Source organism: Callorhinus ursinus, unplaced genomic scaffold (genome assembly GCF_003265705.2).
Source record: "Callorhinus ursinus isolate GAN/ISIS: 27379988/994484 unplaced genomic scaffold, GSC_fseal_2.0 scaffold30, whole genome shotgun sequence".
Lineage (NCBI taxonomy): Eukaryota > Metazoa > Chordata > Mammalia > Carnivora > Otariidae > Callorhinus > Callorhinus ursinus.
Window position 1 is genome coordinate 5,117,773 of NW_027397092.1, and position 15,092 is coordinate 5,132,864.

At 36.2% G+C, this 15,092-nt stretch overlaps 1 protein-coding gene across 1 annotated transcript in view; it reads left to right on the plus strand.

The window, feature by feature from the left end:
• The window catches only part of HSD17B4 (hydroxysteroid 17-beta dehydrogenase 4), an 83,319-nt gene that overhangs the window by 17,655 nt on the left and 50,572 nt on the right, over positions 1-15,092 (plus strand). Inside the window, exons 8-9 of the mRNA XM_025860781.2 lie at positions 415-602; positions 14,563-14,654. Coding sequence (XP_025716566.1) covers positions 415-602; positions 14,563-14,654 — 280 coding nt within the window. The remainder of the gene's footprint in view (positions 1-414; positions 603-14,562; positions 14,655-15,092) is intronic.

Genomic DNA, 15,092 nt, shown 5'->3' on the forward strand with positions numbered 1-15,092 from the left:
GAGGCATTTAATATTATCCAGAAAGAGAGGAGCAAAGTAATGAGAACTAAATAGTTAGAACTAATTTTTCTGATGTTTTTTACCATAACTTATATGTTGCCCTTTATTTTATGTTTATAAATATTTATTGCTGTTTTCAGTAGATAATGAATATATATTCTTGTACTTGAATTCATTTGGTCTTGATCAGGGATTCTTTTTAAAACAGTTAAATCTTGTAGTTGAATTTTGAGAGATTACTTTTATTATAAATATTACTTTGCATATATGAATCATGACTGTAGGAACCTAATGACGGTATGCAGAATTGCTTTTGACCAGCGTAATAGGACAGAAAAAGAAAATAAAAGGCTTAGAGTTGCAGTGTTATCAAAACATGGAAAAGAGATTTTGAGACATTGATTTTCCTTTTAGGATTGTTATGACTGCATCAGCTTCAGGAATTTATGGCAACTTTGGCCAGGCCAATTATAGTGCTGCAAAGCTGGGTCTTCTGGGCCTTTCAAATACCCTGGCAATTGAAGGCCAGAGAAGCAACATTCACTGTAACACCATTGCCCCTGCTGCTGGATCACGGATGACCCAAAGCATTATGCCTGAAGGTAAGTAGCTTAAATTTTGCAGTGGCTCTTAGCCACAAATCTATGCAGACTGAGCTTTGCGGAAGTATTTAATTTTCTGAATAGTTTAAAAAGTTATTTATCTTACCTTTTCAAAAAGCATTATGTATAATTTGTGTTCATTATGGAAAATTTAGAAAAGCACAAAGGAAAAAAATTTAAAATGACCCATAGTTCTACCACCCAGAGATAAACTTTCATTCTTTTTCTCTGTGTAGGTGCACATAAATACATATATATCTTTGTTTTTTTTTTTATAAAATGAAGCAATAGCATTTTGACGATTTTATAGTAATAATTATTTTTTAAAATTAATAGACTTATTTTTTAAAATTAATAGACTTATTTTTTAGAATAGTTTTAGGTTTATAGAAAAATTGGGCAAGATGGTAAAGACAGTTTTCCCTGTTATTAACATCTTGCATTAGTGCCCTACATTTGTTATAACTGATGAACCAGTATTGATCCATTATTGTTAATCAAAGTTTGTAGATTCCATTAGGCTCACTCTTTGTATTGTACAGTTGCATGGGTTTTCACAAACACATGATGTTCTGTATCCACTGTTATATACAGAATTCTATTATATAGAATAGTTTAACTGCCCTGAAAATCCCCCATGATTCACCTCATCATCCTCCCCTCTTCCCAAATGTCGGGCAGGACTGAAGTTCATTTCTTTTTACCGTTGAATAATATTCCCTGGTATGGAGGGACCATAATTTATTTATTCATTCACTGAATGAGGCACATCTTAGTTGCTTCCAGCTTTTGGCAATTATGAATAAAGTGGCTATAAACATTCATGTCCTGGTTTTTGTGTGAACATAAATTTTCAACTTGGAGTAAATACCAAGGGGCATGGTTGCTGGATTGTATGTTAACATTATTTAGCTTTGTAAGAAATTTCCAAACTGTCTTCCAAAAGGGCTGTGTCATGTTGCATTCCCACTAGCAATGAAGGAGAGTTCTCGTTGCTCCACATCTTTGCAGGCATTTATTGTTGTCCATCTTTTGCTTTTTAGTCCTTCTTATAGGTCTGTAGTGCTGTCTCATGTTTTAATTTGCAGTTCCCTAATAACATGATGTTGTGCATTTTTCCTATGCGTATTTGCAGTTTATCTATCTTTGGTGACGTGCCTGTTCACATCTTTTGCTTATTTTTAAATTGGGTGGCTTGTTATTGTCAAGTTTTTAGCACTCTTTGCATATCTTGGAAGTAAGTTCGTTATCAGATACATGTTTTGTAAATGTTTTTTTCTCAGCCTGTAGCTTATCTTTTTATTCCTTTAATCTCTTTCAGTTTTGAAGGATAATTTCACTGATACAGGTTTTTAGATTAGTAGTTTGTTTCTTTCAGCACTTAAATATCTCACTCTACCCTCCTCTTGCTTCTTACATGGTTTCTGAAGAGAAGGCTGACATAATTCTTTCCTTGTACCTATAAGCAAGGCATTTTTTCCTCTTGCAAGATTTTTCTCCTTGTTTTTTTGCAGTTTGAATATAAAATACTTAGGTGGAGATTTTTGGCAATATACTGCTTGATTGCCTGTGAACTTTTGGATCTGTAGTTTGGTGTCTTTCATTAATTTTGGAGAACTTTCAGCCATTACTACTTCAAGTATTTTTCCTGTTTCTCTCTTTCTTCTCCTTCGATATTCCCTTTATGTGCATGTTATATCTTTTGTAATTGTCCCACAGTTCTTCGATATTCTGTTCCTCTCTCAAAATTCTTTTTTATTGGGGTGGCTCATTTGGTTAAGCGTTCTGACTCTTGATTTGGGCTCAGGTAAGGATGTCAGGGTTGTGAGATCGAGCCCCACATTTGGCTCCGAGCTGGACATGGAGCCTGTGTAAGATTTTCTCTTTCCCTCTCCCTCTGCTCCTCCTCCACTGCTTGAGCACTCTGTCTGTAGAATGAATGAATGAATGAATGAATGAATAAATAAATAAATAAATTCTTTTTTATTTTTGTATTTTAGTTTGGGAAGTTTCTGTTGACATATATTTAAGCTCACTGATTCTTTTTTCATTTCCATTACATTGTTTTGGTTTATAGCATTTCCTTTTGATTTTTTCTTAGTTTTTCTCTCTCTGCTTACAGTGGCCATCTGTTGTTGCATGTTATCTACTTTTTCCATTACAGCCCTTAGCGTATGATTTATAGTTATTTTAAATTCCCATTGCTAATTCCGAAATGTTATATTTGAGTCTGGTTCTGATGCTTACTTTGTCTCTCCAGCCTGTGCTTTTTTTGCCTTTTAGCATGCCTTGAAATTTTTGTTTTTAAAGCTGAACATGATGTATCGGGGTAATAGAAAGTGAGGTAAATAGGCCTTTAGTGTGAGGATTTAAGTTTATCTTGTGAGGAATTAGGCTGTGTTTATTGTTTGCTGTAGCTTTCTGTGTTGGAGGCTTTTTTTCCTCTCTGTCCTTGTTTTTGTGTCTCCTGTTGTCTTTGGGTCTCCCTAGAAATTCCTTGTTAACTAGAATGTGTGTCTTGGAGCCTTCTAGTTATAATCCGTTGTTCCTGTACTGGAGTCCTGCTGATGTGGCTGTAAGGGGAAATGTTCTATAATCTTATGATATCTCCATTTTGTTTATTGAGTCAGAGTCCTGGGTTGTGACTTTCAGAAGAGTTTCTTAGCCAATTCTTCCCTCTCCCCTTAATTGAGACAAGAGGGCTAGAGAGGCTCCACTTGTCTAATTGCCCTTCCCCTAGGTCAGATAGGGCTCTGGTAGTCTCTCGTGAGGCTGGCCCTTTGTTAAGGAAAGCAGAATGCTCAGGTATATTTTAAAATTATTATTATTATTATTATTTTTTTTGGCCATTCTCTTCCTTTTTATTCTGTCATATTTCACAGTAAATCTTAGACTTTGTATTCCACCTAATAAATTCTTGGAAATATATCTCTGACAGATAGGGACATTATAACCATAATGCCATCATCACATTAAACGAAATAACTCTTTAACATCACCTAATACCAAATTAGTATTACAGTTTACTAAAAGATATCTTTTGAGTTGGCTTATTCCACAGGGATCCAGATAAAGTTCACAGGCATTTTGTTACTAGTTCTTGTTTTATTTAATACAATAGTTTGTTCTTTAAAAAAAGCCACTTATTTGTTGAAGAAACTAGTTCATTTGTCCTATAGACTAGTACTCATTCTTGGTGTGGGTTACCTCTGCCATTTGTAGAAAATCACTTGACCATATAGGTGTGGGTCTGTTTCTGAATAATGTGTTCTGTTCCACTGATCTCTGTGCCTGTCCTTTTACCAATGGTTTTGATTACTGTAGTAAGTCTTGAGGTCTTGTTTTTGTGAGTCCTCCAATTTTGTTCTTTCTTTCAAAATGTAAAATGTAAGTGTATGAGAGCCTGTGCTTGTACTGTTATATAAAGGATACTACATTAAATATTTACCTAACATCTCTAGAGGTAGAGATCTGTTCACATAAGTAAAAACTACATTCTCAACACAAAACAAATGTAAAACCTAAAGTTTTAGTGTTTTTTTGAAAACTTACTGCTTCCCAAAGAGTGTACAGTCTGTGGCCAAAAAAAAAAATGACTAAGGTAGAAATCTAGCAAAAGAATGATAAACAAAAAATTCTGAATAGTGTTTATCTCTTGGCATGAAGCAGAGGGGTAGATTAAAGGGTACAAAGTTAGATTGCCATGTTATCGGTAAGGCTCCAGTTCCAGGGTTGACTGGCAAGTTCATGATGATTCATTATATTTTTATGCTTTTCTTCTTCCCGGTAACACTGTGAAGTGTTAAACAGTAACACTGTTTTGCATATATGTGTAGTATTCTACTTTAAAGGAAAAAACATAAATACTTTATCATTTGGTTTGCTTGTTTTTGATCCTCATGATATTATAATATACTATATTTTTCTTTTGTGGATTCCTCTTTTTTTCCTTACAGTGTTAAATCTTTAAGATTAATTTATGATATGTATAGCTGTAGGTCATTCATTTTTACTGCTGTATAGGAGTCCATGGTGTGAATTTATCTAATTCTTATTAATGGACATCTTAATTGTTTTAAATTTATTTGCTTTTTTGAACAGTGTTGCCATTCTTTTACATGTATCCTAGATCACATGAGCAAGAATTTTTCTAGGGTGTGTACCCAAAAGTAAAATTGCTGAGTTGCAGAATATGCAAATGCTGAACTTAAACTAATGCTAAATTATTTTCACATGGGTTCAACCAATTTAACATCCACCAGTGATTATAGAGTTCTCACTGATCTCTGCTTGGGTTAAGGTCTCTAAGATTACCCTCAGGCTTGATGATTCTCTAGGGAAGTTACAGAACTCAGACAAAGCTGTTAAACTCACAGTTATGGTTTTTTACAGTAAAAGGATACAGATTAAAATCTGCAAAGGGGAAAGACACATGGGGTGAATTTCAGGAGAAACCAGCCCCAAGCTTCTAGATGTCCTGGATGCACCTTATTCTCCCAGCAGTGATGTTTGAAGAAATGTGTAAATATTGCCAACCAGGGAAGTTCACCTGAGCGTTGGTGTTCAGTCTTTTTACTGGAGGTCAGTCACGTAAGCATGCACCCCCTGTGTGACTGACCTCGGCCACTCGGACTCCAGCCCTTTGGAGCAAAGATAGGCTTTCTCATAAATCACGTTGTTGGCACAAACTGATCAAACTAGTTCAGCATGGCCCAAAGATTCAGGCATATTCTTACTAGTCAGAAAGCTCAGAGCTCATCTCCTAGGAACTGGCCAAGGGCCAGTTTTGAAGACTGACCTTTCTTGGGAGTCTGCAGAGTGTGAGCAACTCAGGCCTGTTGAGTTAACCCTTTTCCTACACCCTAGTCTTGTCCAGATCATGGCATTGTCAGTATATGCCAATCTAGTGAGTATAAAATGCTATCTCTTTGTGTTACTAATTTCTATTTCCCTGATTACTAATGGCCTCATGCTTTTATTAATATGCCTGCTTACTGGCCAGACATGTTCTTCTATGAAGACAAGTTTTTTGGGCTATTTCGCTGTTGAATTATTGTCTTTTTCTTATTAATATGTAAGAATTCTTATTCTGTTATTTTGTAGACATATATTTTGCAAATATATTTTCCCACATATGTGGCAACATACTTTTAATTTTCAAATAAATTGGAATTTAATATTTTTGTTACTGGTTTCAAACTTAATAGCTTTGTAGCCTGAAAATGTGGTCTTTGTAATAGTGGTTATTTTAAATTTCTTGGGATATCCTTAATAGGCTAATACAATTCTTATGAATGTTCATTGTGTTCTTGAGAAGAAAGAGTATCTTCTAATTGATAGTAGCAGCGCTCTTTATAGCATAGCAAGCCTGGTAATTGTATTTTTGAAATATTCTTTATATTTATTGGACGTTTTTAAGCTCAACTTTTCAATTATCGAGAAAGATGTATTGGTTTTTGTGCTTTGAAAATAATATATAAATGAATACGAGTTTCCTCCTGTATGTCTGTCAGTTTTTGACTTGTAATTTTTCAGGCTGTTTTATTGATTGCTTGTGTGTTTAGAATTATTAAATCTTTCTTGTTAACTGACTTGTTTATTATTGTCTTATGCCCTCCACTATCCCTAATTTTTTTTTTTAAGTCTTTTTTTGTCTAATGTTAAAATAGGTGTTTTTTTGTGGGTAGGTATTTTCCTGGTATTTCTTTTCCTTTTAATTTTTACTTTCAGTCTTTCTATATTTTTCCATTGTAGACATTTCTTTCGTGAACTGCCTGTCTGGGCAATATAAAAAATCAATTCTGGCAGTGTCTTTTTTTAACTGATGAATGTAGTTTATTTACATTTATTGTACCACTGATAAATTTGAATTTTTTCTACCATTTTGTGTTGTGTTGTCTGTTAATATTTTTTCTGGGGAGCCTGGGTGGCTCAGTCGTTAAGCGTCTGCCTTCGGCTCAGGTCATGATCCCAGGTCCTGGGTTCGAGCCCCATATCGGGCTCCCTGCTCAGCAGGAAGCCTGCTTCTCCCTCTCTCACTCTCCGAGCTTGTGTTCCCTCTCTCGCTGTGTCTCTCTCTGTCAAATAAATAAAATCTTTAAAAATATATATATATATTTTTTCTGCGCATCTGTTATTTCTTGTATTTTTTATTACTAGAGATTGTTTTAAAATTTCATTATTTGCTCTTTTCTGTGAAAATGTATATACTCTCTCTACTTTAAAAAATATATTTTTTATATTTTTTTATACTTTATCACTAAAGTATAGGTGACATATAGTGTTCTAATTGTTTCAAGTGTACAACATAGTGATTCAGCAGTTCTGTACATTACGCAGTGCTCAGCATGATAAAAGTGTAGTTACCATCTGTCACTGTATAATGTTATTACAATATTACTGACTATACCCACTGTGGTCCAATTTTCTTCTCTGGGACTTATTTATTTTGTAACTGGAGGTTTGTATCTATCTATTCTCTTCACCTGTTTTGCCCATCTCCCCACACTCCTCCCCTCTGGCAATGACCAATTTGTTCTCTCTTATTAATGAGTCTGTTTCTGTTTTTTGTTTTTTGGTTGGTTGGTTGCATTTTTACTACATATGAGTAAATCATATGGTATTTGTCTTTCTCTGACTTATTTCACTTAGCATAATACATTCTAGGTCTTTCCATGTTGTCGCAAATGGCAGGATCTCATTCTTGTTTGTGGCTGAGTAATATTCCATTGTAGATATATACCACATATTCTTTAACCATTCATTTCTTGATGGACACTTAGATGGCTTCCATATCTGGGCTATTGTAAATAACACTTTTATAAACATAGGGGTGCATCTATCTTTTTGAATTAGTGTTTTTGTTTTCTTTGGGTAAATACCCAGTAGTGGAATAACTGGATCATATGGTAGTTCTCTTATTAATTTTTTGAGGACCCTCCATACTGTCTTCCACAGTGCCTGCACCAGTTTGCATTCCCACCAGCAGTGCACGAGCGTTCCTTTTTCTCCACATCCTCACCATCGCTTGGCAGTTCTCGTGTTTTTGATTTTAGCCATTCTGACAGGTGTGAAGTGATATCTCATTGTGGTTTGGTTTGCATTTCCCTGGTGATGAGTGAAAAGATGTTGAGCATCTTTTCATGTTGTCTGTTGGCCATCTGTACGTCTTCCTTGGAAAAATGTCTTTTCAGGTCCTCTGCCCATTTTTAATCTGATTATTTGGTTTTTTTTTGGTGTTGACTTGTATAAGTTCTTTATATGTTTTGGATACTAACCCCTTACTGGATATGTCATTTGGACATACCCTCTCTCATTCCATAGATTGCCTTTTTGTTTTGTTCATGGTTTCATTTGTTGCGCAAAAACATTTTATTTTGATGTAGTTCTGATAGTTTATTTTTGCATTTGTTTCCCTTGCCTAAGGAGACATACCCATAAAAATATTGCTAAGACTGATGACCTACAGATTACTAGATGTATATTTATTTCCTTTTTATGGTTACTTTAAATGATGTTTTAACTCCTGTTCTGAACAGTATAAGGATTCAAGAACACTTTAAACCTAGTCAGTCATCCACCTTATGACTTCTGTGTTATTACTTTCCATTATTATAGTTTTCTTTTTTGAAACTCTTTATAAATTAGATATTATTATAGTTATTATTATTACTTTTTAAAGATTTTATTTATTTATTTATTTACTTATTTATTAGAGAGAGTCATGTGCACAAGTTGGGGAGGGACAGAGGAAGAGAGAGAGCAGACTCCCTGCTGAGCAGGGAGCCTGATATGGATCTTGGTCCCAGGACCCCGGGATCATGATCTGAGCCAAAGGCAGACACTTAACTGACTGAGCCACCCAATTGCCCCATCGTAGTTATTATTTTATATGGAAAACATTTGTTTAGATTTATATACATTTACCATTTTTTATATCTTTTACCATTTCTTTTGGGTCATTTTCCATCTCCTTAGAATATGTCCTTTAGAAGTTCCTTTAGTCCCAGTTTTTGGTATATTTTCTCAGTTTTATTTATCTTAAATGTATTTATTTCATTTTCATATGTTTTTTTAAAGATTTTATTTATTTATTCATGAGAGACGGAGAGAGAGAGAGAGAGAGAGAGAGAAGCAGAGGGAGAAGCAAGCTCCCAAGGAGCAGGGAGCCCGATGCGGAACTCGATCCCAGGACCCTGGGATCATGACCTGAGCCGAAGGCAGATGCTTAACCATCTGAGCCACCCAGGCGCCCTCATTTTCATTCTTGAAAGAAAATTTTTCTGGGATCACAATTCTAGTTTGATAGTTATTTTTTCTCGACCTTTTTGATGAGTCTGATCCACTTTCTCCTGATTCCATTAGTTGTTGAATTGTCATTTTTTTAATAGAAGATTTACTCTTCTCACTGGTGCTTTCAAGATCATGTCTTCCTCTTTTGCGTTGTATTCTTTCATTGATGTATCTGGGCGTGTATTTCTTTTTATGAGTCTAGCATATTCGGTTTAGTACATTATGGTTTCTTGATCTGTGGTTCCATGGCTTATATTTTTGTTTAGTTTTATAAGTTCCAGAAAAATGTTAGCCTTCGTCTTTTGATGCATTATTCCTCTGCTCTCTTCTTTCTTTCTGTATGTCAGTTAGATATATGTTAGACCTAATTCTGCCCTTTTTCTTTTTCTCTAATTTCTCATAATTTCTCTTTAATATTTCTATATTCTCGCCTCTTACATTGAATTCTGACTATTTCATCAAATATATCTTTCATTTAATTAATTCACTCTTCATCTGTCTAATTTACTATTTAACATATTTAAAAATTTTTTTCCTTTTAGTAATCCTTCCCATACCCCACTTCCAGATCTACTCTACCTATTTCCTCTTGATAGCTTCTTCGTGGTTGCTTACTGTTGTGACTGTATTCTTTATTTTTTAAATCACTAATTTGCTTTCGTATATGATATATTTTAAATTCCAACATCTCTATCTCACTGTAGTTTAAATCTGTTTGTTTCTTTTGATTTTCACTCATGGTGGTTTTCCTTCATGTGTTCTTGGTGATTTTTAATCATGAGCTCTTTGTCTCATCTTAATCTGTGTTTATTCTGCATTATGAAGTGGTGGTGTTTTCTTCAGAGAGGATTGGTCTTTGCTACTGCTGGTAAACAGGAGACACAGCCAACCTTGGACTACTTCGGTCTTCCTTGAGCGTTGAAGTTCAGTGTAGAACACTAAAGGCTCAGGACACCGTCTTGATGCTGGCCTGCCTCTAAGTATCTATGTATTAGCGCTGTTACTGGTATCTGTATTCAGAGTAATCTTGTCTTCACTGCATTGCAGAGCTAAGGACTATTTTCCTTATTTCTTTCTGGTCGAGGGATACTTTCTCTATCTCAGCAATGCTTCAAAAATCTAATTTCTAGCAACAGAAGGGTTCTTCAGAGTATGTGGCTTACTGGAATGCTAGAAATCCTGTCATCTGGTATTGTGGAAGAAACACTCAATTGAGTAATGAATCTTAAGGTTTAATTCTGTTTTCACATAACTTTGTATGTATTAGCTATGGTAGTTCTCAGGAATTTCACTTACCCCCTTAAACCTTGTAAAATTGAGTTTAATAAGATGTGAGTTAACTAGAAAATTTGGGATATGTTTGGAGAACTGGAAAGCAGCATATTTACTTAACATTGTTAGTGATAATATGTGAAATAAGATGCAAGGCAGAAGTGTTTTTGCTATGTGACTTTTGTTCTTTTATTCTTTTTTCTCACCTAAGGTAATATATGCTCAGTTGGTTTTCATAAATGCGTTTTTTGTTGTTGTTGCATTCAGTATAAAGTTAGTCACCTCAACCATGTGAATCTACATAGATATCATCTAACTTTCAGTTTTGTCAGTTGATACATAAGAGAAATGAGAGGAATGGTATGTATTGAGATGAATGGTATACAGGTTAAGAATTTGCTTTTTCGTGTAACTTGAGGTGGTTGGAGTCTACCTTTGTATAATAGGGAATGGAGACAAGTGTGCCACTGTTTTTTTTTCATACTTGAGAGCTATTTTAGAGGCTATAAAGCAAAAAGTTTTTGGAGCTGCTCTTTAATTTACAGGGATTGTAAATGTCATCTTTGTTGCTTTAGCATATTAACCTAAAATTCTATTTTGTCATTTCTCTTTAAAGATTATAAGGTATATTAACAAATCATATCTCACTTGAGCCTTGGAACAGGTTGGTGGAATAGGCAGGGAAAGTATTTTAATTAGCATCTTTCTGGTGAAGTTACGCGTCCAGGGGGTTGAGTGATGTGCCCCAAGTCCTATGTTTATGTACATGGCAGGGCTAGCGGTAAAATCCAGGTCTTCTTACTCCTGTGTAGAGTAGGTATACCTCATTTTATTGAGCTTTACTTTGTTGTACTTCACAGAAATTGCAGTTTTTGCAAATTGAAGGTTTGTGGTAACCCTGCATCAAGCAAGTCTGTTAGCACTGTTTTTCCAACAGCATTTGTTCACTTCATGTCTCTGTGTCACATTTTGGTCATCTTGTAGTATTATTGCTATATTTATTACGGTGGTCTGTGATCAGTGATCTTTGATGTTACAATTGTAAATGTTTTAGGGTGTCACATAGAAGACACCCATAGAAGATAGAGAGCTCAATAAATATTGCGTGTGTTCCGACTGCCCCACCAACCAGTCATTCCTCCATCTCTCTCCCTTTCCTCAGGCCTCCCTGTTTCCCGAAATTAAACTTAATAACCCTATAATGGCCAATACGTGCTCAAGTGAAAGGAAGATCACATGTCTTTCACTTTAAATCAAAAGCTAGACATGATTAAGTTTAGTGAGGAAGGGATGTCAAATGCCAAGGTAGGCCAAAAGCTAGCTAGGCCTCTTGTGCCAACAGTTAGCCAAGTTGTGAAGGCAAAGGAAAAGTTCTTGAAGAAAATTAAAAGTGCTGCTCCAGTCAACACACAAAAGATAAGAAAGCAAAACAGCTTTATTTTTATTTTTATTTATTTATTTATTTTTTGAAGGAGAGATGGAGTGTGAGCGGGGTGGGAGAGGGGCATAGAGACTCTCAGGCTCATCCCTCAGCGAGCAGCCCAAAGCGGGGCTTAATCTCACAACCCCAAGACCGTAATGACCTGAGCTGAAGTCAAGAGTCGGACGCTTAACTGACTGAGCCACTCAGGTGCCCTGCAAAACAGCCTTATTGCTGATACAGAGAAAGTTTTAGTGGTCTGTCCAGAAGATCAAACCAGCCCCAGCATTCCCTTAAGCCGAAGCCTAATTCAGAGCAAGGCCCCAACTCTGTTCAATTCTGTGAAGGCTGAGTGTGGTGAGGGAGCTGCAGAAGAAAAGTTTGAAGCTCATAGAAAACAGAATTAAACCTTAAGATTCATTACTCAATTGAGTGTTTCTTCCACAATACCAGATGACAGGATTTCTAGCATTCCAGTAAGCCACATACTCTGAAGAACCCTTCTGTTGCCAGAAATTAGATTTTTGAAGCATTGCTGAGATAAAGTATCCCTCGACCAGAAAGAAATAAGGAAAATAGTCCTTAGCTCTGCACTACAGTGAAGACAAGATTACTCTGAATACAGATACCAGTAACAGCGCTAATATATAGATACTTAGAGGCAGGCCAGCATCAAGACGGTGTCCTGAGCCTTTAGTGTTCTACACTGAACTTCAACGCTCAAGGAACACCGAAGTAGTCCAAGGTTGGCTGTGTCTCCTGTTTACCAACAGTAGCAAAGACCAATCCTCTCTGAAGAAAACACCACCACTTCATAATGCCAGTGAGGTGTAAGGAAAGAAGCCATCTCAGTATCATCAAAGTGCAAGGTGAAACACTAAGTGCTGTTACAGAAGCTGCAACAAATTATCCAGAAGATCTAGTAAAACAATTCGTGAAGGTGGCTACAGTAAACAAAATATTTTCAATGCAGGCACGTGAAAGTGGCTACAGTAAACAAAATATTTTTAATGCAGGCATGACAGCCTTCTATTGGTAGAAGATGCCCTCTAGGATCTTCATAGCTAGAGAGAAGTTGGCCTAGCTTCAAAGACTCTCTCTTAGGGGCTAATGCAGCTGGTGACTTTATATTGAAGCCAGTGTTCGTTTACCATTCTGAAGATCCCAGGGCCCTGAAGAATTATGCCAAATCTACCCTGCCTGGGTTCTATAAATGGAACAGCAAAGCCTTGATGACAGCACATCTGTTGACAGCATGGTTTATTGAATATTTTAATATTCAAGAACTTTAATATTGAATATTTTAAGCTCACTATTGAGGCCCAGTACTCGAAAGAAAAGATCCCTTTCAAAATATTACTCCTCATTAACAATGTACCTGCTCACCCAAGAGCCCTGGTGGAGGTATGGGAGATCATTGCTGTTTTCAGGCCTGCTAACATCATCCATTGTGCAGCCTGTGGATCAAGGAGTCATTTCAGCTTTTAAGTCTTATTATTTAAGAAATACATTTCATAAGCTATAGCTGTCATAGATGGTGATTCCTCTAATGGATCTGGGAAAAATAAATTCAAAACCTTCTAGAAAGGATTCATCATCTAGATGCCATTAAGAACATTTGTGATTTGTGGGAGGAAGTTAAAATATCAACATTCACAGGAGTTTGGAGGAAGTTGGTTCCAGCTATCATGGATGACTTTGAGAGGTTCTAGACTTCTGTGGAGGAAGTCACTGCAGATGTGGTGGAAACAGCAAGAGAACTAGCATTAGAAGTGGATCCTGAAGATGGGAGTGAATTGCTGCCATCTCGTGATAAAACTTGAATGGATAAGGTGTTGCTTCTTACGGATAAGCAGAAAAAGTGGCTTCTTGAGTTGGAATCTACTCCTGGGGAAGATGGCGTGAAGACTCTTGAACGACAACACAGGGTTTAGAACATGACATACCCTTAGTTGATAGAGCAGTAGCAGGGCCTTAGAGATTGAGTCCAATTTTGAAAGAAGTCCTCATGTGGGTAAAATGCTGTTAAACAGCATTGCGTGTTACAGAGAAATTGTTTGTAAAAGGCCGAATTAATCGATGAGGCAGACTGCATTGTCTTATTTTAAGAAATTGCCACAGCCTTCGGCAACCACCACCCTGATGGGTCTGCAGCCATCTACATGGAGACAGGACCATCCTCTAGCTAAAACATTGCAGCTTACTGAAAGCTCAGGTGATGGTTGGCATTTTTAAGCAATAAAGTATTTTAAAATTGAGATGTGTACATTTTTATTTTAGTCATAATGCTACTGCACACTTTAACTGATTATAGGATAGCATAAACATAACTTTTATATGCAATGGGGAACCAAAAAATTCACTTGCCTAGCTTTGTTGGGATATTTGCTTTATTGTGGTGGTCTGGAACCAAACCCACAATATCTCCAAGGTATGCCAGTTCCTTTCTACTCTGTTAAGTTGCTCATAGAAAAGCGTGCACTGGGAAAATACTTCTTACACTGTTACTCATCAGAATGGTTGCATTTCATGTCATTGTCTTACTGCCATTACAGTTGTTAATGCTGTTGTGTAGTTTCCTGGCTTCTGGTTAAATTGCTGGGAGAATGAAATGGTTTTGGGAATGAATGGTACTTCAGTTCCTCATGTTAAATAGAGTTTTGTCCATTATTTACTCCCTAGGTGGCTCTAACTTGTCTTCACCTGAATGGTATGTTACCATTCTTGGAAAGGTGTGTCTGTTACTTTCTAAGAAGCTTGAGGGAGCTTTTGGAATATCTCCATTGGGATGCAGCAGTTCTTCCAGAAGCTTTGAATGTTAGGCTGATTGATTATATAGATCTAATTTTGTTCTTATCTATTTAACAAGTCTCTGAGTTACCTATAATTTATAAGGAAGGAATTTTCAGAAAGCACAATCATTGATTAAGTATGTAGACATTCTTGTTCATAACCTTTTTTTGGTCTTTCTTTCAGATCTCATGGAAGCTCTGAAGCCGGATTACGTGGCCCCCCTGGTCCTTTGGCTTTGCCATGAGAGCTGTGAGGAAAATGGTAGCTTGTTTGAGGTATTCCACACCTTCCTGCTTTCTCTCAAAGCAGTACTTGTGTGTTATATGTAAAAAATGGTCGAAGCATTAATATTTTCCAGTTGCTCACATTTGTAAACATCTGTAAGAGTTGGTATCACTTGTGTCTTTTTTATTATCATGGTTAACTAAGGAACAAATGTTGATGAATGTCTTTCCTAGAAGAAGTAAAAGCAACTTCATACCTTCTCTTTTTCCTTATTTCTTCATTTCTAGTATTCTTACCAAATAAAAACATGGCTGGTTTGATGTGTTTACTCAAATGGAGAAAGTTTTATTCAGTTTGGGAACTTGGATGTTGCAGTAGAAGGATAAAGAGTAGGGTTTAGAGTCAGCGAGGCTGAGTTTTGAATTTTGAAGGCAGCCGCTCAACCGACTGAGCCACCCAGGTGCCCCATATTTTTATTTTTTAAAAAG